This window comes from Tachysurus vachellii, chromosome 13, assembly GCF_030014155.1.
Source record: "Tachysurus vachellii isolate PV-2020 chromosome 13, HZAU_Pvac_v1, whole genome shotgun sequence".
In the NCBI taxonomy this organism is placed as follows: Eukaryota; Metazoa; Chordata; class Actinopteri; order Siluriformes; family Bagridae; genus Tachysurus; species Tachysurus vachellii.
The window spans coordinates 1,540,001-1,550,000 of NC_083472.1; the positions used below are offsets into that span (position 1 = coordinate 1,540,001).

At 41.5% G+C, this 10,000-nt stretch overlaps 1 protein-coding gene across 1 annotated transcript in view; it reads right to left on the minus strand.

Annotated features, from left to right (window-relative positions):
- slc7a5 (solute carrier family 7 member 5) overlaps window positions 1–10,000 on the minus strand; it is a 66,436-nt gene that overhangs the window by 44,049 nt on the left and 12,387 nt on the right. Inside the window, exons 6-10 of the mRNA XM_060884546.1 lie at window positions 9,490–9,593; window positions 9,039–9,135; window positions 8,764–8,913; window positions 7,043–7,220; window positions 6,215–6,273 (exon numbers count right to left, since the gene is read on the minus strand). Of these exons, the coding sequence (XP_060740529.1) occupies window positions 6,218–6,273; window positions 7,043–7,220; window positions 8,764–8,913; window positions 9,039–9,135; window positions 9,490–9,593 (585 nt within the window). The 3' untranslated portion in view covers window positions 6,215–6,217. The remainder of the gene's footprint in view (window positions 1–6,214; window positions 6,274–7,042; window positions 7,221–8,763; window positions 8,914–9,038; window positions 9,136–9,489; window positions 9,594–10,000) is intronic.

Sequence of the window (10,000 nt, forward strand, 5' to 3'; positions counted from 1 at the left end):
CTCCAGAAAAAGTGCAGAAAACATCAGACTGAATCTTTTCTGGTACGTGACATTTATTACATAAAATAATATCACATCAATCCTGTGAGGAACTGAGTCTCATACCCCAGTTCTCCATGGCAGTGTTACTCTCTTCTTACCTCATTTAACCTCATTTAACTATTTGATATTTTTTAGTAGCAAAACATAAAATTATCCAAGTTATTAATTTAATGGAATGTGATTCATTAAAGGAGTGAATGAGAGTGTGTGTGTGCCCTGCGATGGGTTGGCACTCCGTCCAGGGTGTATCCTGCCTTGATGCCCGATGACGCCTGAGATAGGCACAGGCTCCCCGTGACCCGAGGTAGATCGGATAAGCGGTAGAAGATGAATGAATGAATGAATGAATGATTCATTAAAGGGGAGGGCACGGTGGCTTAGTGGTTAGCACGTTCGCCACACACCTCTGGGTACTCCGGTTTCCTCCCCCGGTCCAAAGACATGCATGGTAGGTTGATTGGCATCTCTGGAAAATTGTCCGTAGTGTGTGAGTGCGTGAGTGAATGAGTGTGTGTGTGTGCCCTGTGATGGGTTGGCACTCCGTCCAGGGTGTATCCTGCCTTGATGCCCGATGACGCCTGAGATAGGCACAGGCTCCCCGAGACCCGAGGTAGTTCAGATAAGTGGTAGAAGATGAGTGAGAGAGAGAGAGAGAGCGTTTAAACTTCATGTCTAAATCATCACTCAGCTAAATCTAAAATCACATCCATTATATCTAACAAAATTGTGAAACAAAAGGAAAGTACTGACAACTGTACTGATTCATTACAGTACTGACCCAGGATCAGAGTCTAATTACTGTAGACTTGAGTGTCTGTTACTGACTGAAGCTTCTTTCTTTCGCTCTCTCTCCTCTCTCTCTCTCTCTCTATCTCTCACTCTCTCTGTCGCGCTCTCTTTGTCCCCCCCTCTCTCTGCTGTCTGTCTCTTTGTCCCTCTGTCTGTCTGTCTCTCTCTCTTTGTTCCTCTGTCTCTCTCTGTCCCTCTCTTTCTTTCTCTCTTTGTCCCTCTGTCTCTCTCTCCCTGTCTCTCTTTGTCCCTCTGTCTGTCTCTCACTCTCTTTGTCCCTCTGTCTGTCTCTTTGTCTCTCTCTGTTCCTCTGTCTCTTTGTCCCTCTCCCTCTCTTTGTCCCTCTGTCTGTCTCTTTGTCTCTCTCTCTCTTTGTTCCTCTGTCCCTCTGTCTGTCTGTCTCTCTCTCTCTTTGTCCCTCTGTCTGTCTGTCTCTCTATCTCTCTCTTTCTCTCTCTCTGTACAGGGACCACATTTCTCTGCCACACTATTATTTATTCAGTACATTACTGTATGTATATTATTTACCGTTAGAGATCTTTGCATGGAAGCTGAAGGAATATGATGCACATGTGCATGTCTTCAGAAGGAAAGGTCAACATTATTATAGTAAACGTTGCTTTTCATCCTGAGGGAAAATGTTTTCACGGTCGCTCGAATCACGAGATTCTTCCTACAGCAGTCACGAGACGGATGCAGCCGAGCAACGGCACCGAAACACAGGAGTGTTTTACTCCAGTGGGACATCAGAGCACAGACTGGAGGATGAGATCTCTGAGGGTTTAGTGTTTACCAGTTTATCATGCACTAACACAATGAAATCAGCTCACACAAGCAGGAGGACTGGAACAGAACACCACAGCTGGGTCTCACACACACTGCTTCAGCTGAAGTGGGGTGATGTTTAATAATAAATTATTTATAAAAAAAAAGTCAAGGAAAAAACCCCCAAAGGCCAAGGAGGCGTCTATGGTGTATTTAGTAGCTAAATTTACATAAATATAATTATTTAATACTTTTCCAGTAAGAATCATAAACGTTCCTCATATATCTGACTCTATTTTACATCTCAGTAGATTGTATAAGTTTACTTAATTATTTGAAAAATATTTTACTAAAATTTGCCCCCTAACGTTACGGTTTCCATAGTAACAGCTCCTTCACAGCGATTTGAAAATACAGTGTGAACAGGAAGTTGTTTCGCAGATGTACCACAACATTAACTATAACGGATTAAAAACTCTTTATTGGATAATTGCTTTGGTAGAAGAGAGAAAAAATCGTCTCTGGACAAATTAATAAACAAAATAATGCAGCTATCGAGAAATCATCACACGACGGCAACAATTCAAAAAGTTTGCATTTTTATTTCTCCGAAAAAAAAACAAACAAAAACAAATTCAGTAGACATTTTGCACAAACAGCAGAGAAACGGACACGTTGACAGAACAGTTGTCTGTTTATACACTGATTTGTCTCAAACATTTTACAGAACACAGATCTGAGATCAGCTGAAAGCACACAGCACAGACTACAGACTGGAACATCACAGAGTTTAACACAGATCTGAGATCAGCTGATACACACTACAACACACTGGTGTTAGATGCAAACCGGTCAGAGTGTGACCAAACACACGATCCGCCCTTAACTCGGTGTGTGTGTGTGTGTGTGTGTGTGTGTGTGTGTGAACCTTGTGATTTGTGTAAAATGGTAGGAATTTCACTTCCTGCTTCTGTGCCAAACAATCCAATGGGTTGTGTCCTAATAATTTAGCACAGTGAGAAAGTGAAGTAAGATGTTCTTGAAGATTCGAGTGCTCCAGTCGATTTGGGTCATTTTTTTTTTTTTTGTCATTAACAAGCCACGATTCTAAAACAGGCAAAAAGTAATCGCTTCAGGAGCGTGGAGTGTTTTCTGGTGCAGAGGCTGGAACAGGAATGAATAAATAAATAAAAACAAGAAATCGAAAAAGACCTTCGTCACCATGGCTGGCTAATGACCAGGTCACGTTAGCAACAGAAGCTAACTGAAGCTGAGGTTTAAAGTTGAGTCGATTTAATCCTTCGACACGCCAAGGACTTCGGCGCGTGTTACGATTTAGCGTTACGGAAGTCAATGAAAAATTTTACCTTGGCGTGTGGCGTTTTAATGAGAGGCCAAATTAACGCTATTATGCTGATTAGTCACACAGTGTTAATTTCTGACAGGTTTCAATTCATACATGCAAGTTTCTGACGTGAAATGTTCAAAAAATACCAAAAACAGATCAAAAGACTAACGGCTGTCGCTCCACGATACACGAATCAGTGTTTGTTGGTATTTATGTCAGTGAGACGTCAGCGATGCGAGGGCGACTCCAGTAGGAGGTTATTCACACGAGCGATACAAACATCGATCAGAAACGGAGAAACTCTTCAAACGAAGTACAGCAGAAAGTTTGTTAGTGGCTCTATGACCTATACATATCCAAAATAAGAATTTTAAACCCCGACCCGCCCCCAAATAAAAAGCTAAATATATTAGTGCACTAATGAGATACAAAAATATTAAAGTCCCTACAAATAAATAAATAGGTTAAGTAACGGTCAGCAGCACTAATGTACGTTAGTCAAATCGGCGTTAGTTCGATCAAAAGCTAAAGATTTTCTCACATAAACAGACACACGGCTGTAACACACATGTAAGTGCCAATTCATACTGGCCTCAGAAATCAGTCAGAGTCTGGAGATCTTTATTGTGCTTTGTAAAAGACTCCAATACTCAGTTTTCTTTTTAAGCCTGAAGGAAAGTCACCATTTCACTATATTGCATTTGGATTAAAAAAAAAAACAACATAAAAAAACCAACCAAACATAAAACCACACAAACAAAATCCAGACCTACAAAAGCATCTTACTTTACACTTCTACTGTATTTGTAGAACTTCACTTAAACCACTTCCCCAACAAAAAAAAAAAAAAAATGAAATAAAATAATAATAAGCAATATCTTAATAGATACTGGAAATTGACCTCAACAGAGAAGAAGCGAGAATAACCCAAAATAACATCGGTGATTTCTGATAACGGATTAAACGAACACAAACAAACTGTCAGTGATGTACGAGTGAACGCAGACCGAAGGACGTGCGATTCAGGTTTCTATTAACATTAACGGGTGAAAAAGAATTGTTACGATGATGTCCACCCGTATGAGAAACTCTAGAAATGATAATCATAACGATGAACATTTCTCAACACAGCTACGGGTCGTGGAGCGTTTAACGCTGCTAATGAACTTAGACGATGTGATGGTGAGGTAGCTGACATCAACTTCAGGTGAAAGACTAAGTTAAAAAAATAATTAACCGTGGTGCTCTGGTGTAAAGAGAGATCTTGTATTAATTGCTTATATTAAAATAAAAAAAAAATCCTTCCAGCCCAGAGCCTTACGTTGTCATTCTGAGGCTAGACTACGAGTTCAACATAAAAACATCAAAGACGGTCTGTAGTTTTTTTTTATTCAGTTGCTTTCTTGCCATTTTAACTGCTCGCAAAATTTCAAAACCTCTCGACTCTCGAGATTTCTGTCCAAAAAATACCCCCGAAAAATCTCACATTTTTCACAGAGCTTTCGAAACATTTCATCAGACCTTAGTTCTGCTCACAGGTAAACATACATGTACAATTCTACTTTTTATATAGTCTTTATAATCAGAGGCACTAGAAAGCGCAGCTATTCATTTAGTAAACCTCTGGAAATACGAATCAGGCGAGTTTAAAGATCGCCGAGCGACTAAAAGACTATTTCCTGTATTATGGAGTGCCTCAGGGTTCGGTACTAAGCCTAGTGTAGGTTATAGATATTTGCTGTTCTTCTAACTTGAGTCATGATTGTAATGCAACATCTACAAGTTCTCATAAACTGGAAAATGTTTGGAAAAATTCTCAATCGCTTTCAGTTAAAACTCACTTCACTCCACTACAGGAACACAAATACACCAGCAACCTGAAGGGCAGAGTGTCGTTCTGTATCCAGCGCATGACTGAGTGCCTCAGGGTTCAGTACTAAGCCCAGTGTAGCTTTTACATATTTGCTCTTCTCTGTCAAATAAAGAACAAACTCCACCCTAAAACACATTCAGTAGGTTTATGTCCAAAGGGCATTATGGGATATTTAAGCAAAGTTTAAAAAAAAAAAAAAAAAAAATGAAAAAGAAATGCAGGTCACTCAGGGTGAATATTTCATTTGACTCTGTGGTTTTCTGGAGTGTTTTTGTGCTTCTGCGGCTAAAGAACAGCATCAAGCGTCTGGAAATACTTCACTAAAATGTGTGAAAACGGGCTTCTACATTTTACTGCATACTTTATAAAAATGCCACTGCTTAGAGCATTCAAGTTTTAACAAAAAGACTAAAGAACGCCTACGTGAGAGCCGTTTAAAGACTAGCCGGCTCGAACTCAGAGATACTTCATGTCCAAATCTCAACCTCACGAAATATACAAATCAGTCTGACGCTCAACGCTGAGGACGCAGCGATCTAACGAGGTACGATAAGACAGCAAGGCTTTCTGGTGTCTGAAGCCTAAATAGTAACAAAAATCTAATTTAAAAAGGTTCCTAGATGGCTGTGATTATATAAGGCATCTGCTCTCTATCTGCTGTAGAGAAAGAAAGAAAAATAAAACGGAAATATATATATTTAAAAAAAAAAAAAAAGGTGCAGAAATAAATGAGATTATAAACACAAACCCCCGACTCTGAGGCTAACCCTAACCCGAACGCGTCGCCGTTGAACGTTGTTTTTTATTCAAAGTGACGACAATCAAAAATTCCAGTAAAGGAAAATGTTCCCAGGGTTAACGTTAGTGCTGTGTGTGTTATCAAAGTCACACGATGAACTCACAGCCGTTGGAAAAAATAGCAAACCAATAAACCGACAACCAGGAGACTTGTGACGGAAACGTGTGAGCTGAACTTTGAAAATGTTTGAGTCTGCAGCACATACGGTAACCAGGAGAAACGCTTAAAACACCGCAGGCACACACACACACACACACACACGCACGGCCAAGCTATACTTCTGAGTATTGCGTACTTCTATGTACTTCTAAGTTCTGAAATGAATGTCAGGAATGGAAAGATAAAGCAAATAGTAAGCGCAAATAAAATAAAACTATATAGTGAATTAAAAGTGAAGAATCCTGCACTCATTCAGCGTCCCTTGTCTTAGGTTTCCCCGTTTAGGTGTGAATTGATGTGTTTACCCACAAGGGGAGAGAGAGAGAGAGAGAGAGAGAGAGAGAGAGAGAGAGAGAGAGAGAGAGCAGGTGGAGGTCAGAGGGAAAATATGGAATTTGTTTTTTTTTCATATCTAAAGCTTCTGTTTGGGTTCTTCATTTCTTCACGACTCCTGAGGCACGACGTCCAACAACTTCTGACAGGTTGCTGTGGCTGAGACTGGGGAAGGAGAGAAAAAAGAAGATGTTCATACATTTAGATAGTAAATGACAGGTTTTTCTTCAAATTCTCTCTTTCACTCATCTTCTACCACTTATCCGAACTACCTCGGGTCACGGGGAGCCTGTGCCTATCTCAGGCGTCATCGGGCATCAAGGCAGGATACACCCTGGACGGAGTGCCAACCCATCACAGGACACACACACACACACTCTCATTCACTCACGCAATCACACACTACGGACAATTTTCCAGCGATGCCAATCAACCTACCATGCATGTCTTTGGACCGGGGGAGGAAACCGGAGTACCCGGAGGAAACCCCCGAGGCACGGGGAGAACATGCAAACTCCACACACACAAGGTGGAGGCAGGAATCGAACCCCCAACCCTGGAGGTGTGAGGAGAACGTGCTAACCACTAAGCCACCGTGACCCCCCTTTTCTTCAAATTGTGCATCAAAAATTTAAAATGAATGAATTAATTTTTTAAGGGAACCGAACAAACGTCACACCGTACTATCGGACCGAGGAACAACAGAAGCCGTTCGTTTGGATTTGTCGTAAATAATTTACACAGAATGAAGAAAACATCGGTTCGGTCCCAAACGCTGCTTTGCCGCTCACTAGCGTGACCCTAGATTTAGCGCTGCTCTAATTATTTCCTGTTAAAAAAGCTAGCCAATGACATCACTACTAAATTCTACAGGCGCTTTTAAACAGCTCTACATGACCATGTAACAGAATAAGAACGGGATCAGAGCGCTCACAGATCAGCTGCTTCAGCCACTTGGGTTTGTTCTTCCACCAGACGCCGAAGAAGTAGACGGGAACGCCGGTGGCGATGATGCCGAATCCGATCCCGCACTCGGCTGGAGTTTTCCAGATGGACACCACGATCAGGAAGAGACACGCCAGGACGAAGGAAAGAGGCAACAGGATGTTCACCTGGGAAGAAAAACGAATGAATGCTGAGAACATTCGGAGTTTTAAAAGTTAGGCTTTTGGAGATTATATAAAGTTCAATTATCTACAAAATTGGAGTTAAACACTTGCAATAATTCTTCAAGAACTCTTAAAATTCTATTTATTAATTCTCAGTGTTAAACAGCTAGTTGAATAATTAAAACTGAGTATGAACTTATTTAAATGTGTTTATTATTTTTATACTTATTATTCAAATGCTATTTAAAAACTACTCAAAAGATCTATTTGGAGAATCTGAGCTAGTATCGAACCTGTATCCTGGTGTTGTATCATAACACGATACTGTATCAGCCAATCAGAATTTACCAGGAAAAGGGGCGGGGTAATGCAGAGAAGAGGGAAAATTTGCATATTCATATAATAGATATATAGATTCTGGGATTAATAAGAAGAGGAGTCTAGAACAGAGAAAAGTAAATTTTAATCTTATGTTCAAAACACTGCTTGTTTTACGAAGCTGAAAGGTCAAAAAACTTTCTCTGAACTCAGGACAGGTTCGTTAAACCAGGCATAAATTTTCTGTAGTGATTTAAATGAAACCGAAGACAACAATCGAGCCGAGGCCCCTCAGTTACATACGACTTAATAACCTCAACGGAGAGACAGAGAAAGACACAGACAAAGAGCGAGAGTGAGTGTGTGAGTGAGAGAGAGAGAGAGAGAGATGAAGAGTGTGTGTGTGTGTGTGTGAGAGAGAGAGAGAGAGAGAGAGAGAGAGAGAGAGAGAGAGAGAGATGAAGAGTGAGTGTGTGTGTGTGTGTGTGTGTGTGTGTGTGTGTGTGTGTGTGTGTGAGAGAGAGAGAGAGAGAGAGAGAGAGAGAGATGAAGAGTGAGTGTGTCTGTGTGTGTGAGAGAGAGAGACAGAGAGATGAAGTGTGAGTGTGTGTTTGTGTGAGAGAGAGAGAGAGAGAGAGATGAAGAGTGAATGTGTCTGTGTGTGTGAGAGAGAGAAAGAGAGAGAGATGAAGAGTGAGTGTGTGTGTGTGTGTGTGAGAGAGAGAGAGAGACAGAGAGATGAAGTGTGAGTGTGTGTGAGAGAAAGAGAGAGAGAGACAGAGAGAGAGAGATGAAGAGTGAGTGTGTGTGTGTGAGAGAAAGAGAGAGAGAGATGAGTAATGTGTGTCTGTGTATGTGTGTGTGAGAGTGAGAGAGAGATGAAGAGTGAGTGTGTGTGTGTGTGTGTGAGAGAGAGAGAGAGAGAGATGAGTGAATGTGTGTCTGTGTATGTGTGTGTGAGAGTGAGAGAGAGATGAAGAGTGAGTGTGTGTGTGTGTGTGTGAGAGAGAGAGAGATGAAGTGTGCGTGTGTGTGAGAGAACAAGAGAGAGAGGAGTGTGTATGTGTATGTGCCTGTGTGTGTGTGTGTGTGTGTGTGTGTGTGTGTGAGAGTCACCCTATAATGAGGCACATGTTAAACCACTCAAACCCAGGACCGCTTCATCCCCATATTAAAAACATCCAGCAACTTCGAACGGTTTATTACACAAGCTCCGCCCACCACTCACTTTGATTGGCCGCTCAAGCTCGGGTTTTTTATAGCGCAGCCACATCATTCCAATGATCGCCATGGCGATGCAGAGCCAGTTGAAGAAGCTGAAGAAATTGATGACCGAGAAGATGTCGTTGGAAAAGGCGTAGAGGAGCGTCATCAAGCACTGCGGGAGAAAACACACACAATAGTGAACTAGCAGAGCAAGTATAGGTGTAATAGGAGTGTGTGTGTGTGTGTGTGTGTGTGTGTGAGTGTGTGTGTGTGTGTGTGTGTGTCGCAAGCGCTTACTGTGAACAGGAGTGAGGGCAGAGGAGTGTACAGGTTTGGGTGAATCATGGACAGCAGGCTGGGAAGATGACCTTCACGTGACCCGACAAAGAACAACCTAAAAAGGTTTTGAAAAAAGTTAAAAGACAACAAGCCACACAAACACACACACACACACACACACACACACACACCCCCACACCCACTTGCTCTGCTAGTTCACTATTTATATACGTTCACTATTTCCTTATCATGCTAATTTGTGCTGTAGTGTGTTAATTATGAGCTAGTTTGTGTGTTAGCATGTTCAGCATATCATCTACTAGCAATTTAGCCAGTTTATGTTTATATGTGGGCATTTTACTGTTTACCAAAACGCTAGTCAATATATGTCTAAAAATACACGTAGACATCATTTGTTTAGTGTGTGTGTGTGTGTGTGAGAGAGAGAGAGAGAGAGAGAGAGAGAGACCTGGATGAGGTGAAGAGTGAGCCGTTGACCGAGCCGAAGCAGGAAAGTCCCACAAACACCGGGATGATCCACGCCATGGGGCCCAAGTGATAATTCCCAAAATCCTACAGGACACAAAATCCCCATATGAAATTCCCAGAACAATACCATGTAACATCTCAGTGAGTGTGTGAGAGTGTCTGTAAATGTATGAGTGTGTGTGCATAAGTGTGTGTGAGGGTATGCGTGTGTGTGTGTGTGTATATATGTGAAAGTTTGTGTGAGTGTGTATGTGTGTGAGAGTATATGTGTGTGTGTGTGTGAAGATGTGAAAGTATGTGTGAGTGTGTGTGTGTGAGAGTGTGTGTGTGTATATGTGAAAGTGTTTGTGTGAGTGTGTATGTGTGTGTGAGTATATGTGAAAGTATGTGTGAGAGCGTGTGTGTGAGTGAGTGTGTGTGTGTGTGTGAATATGTGAAAGTATGTGTGAGTGTGTGTATATGAAAGTGTGCGTGTGTGAGTGTGTGTGTAT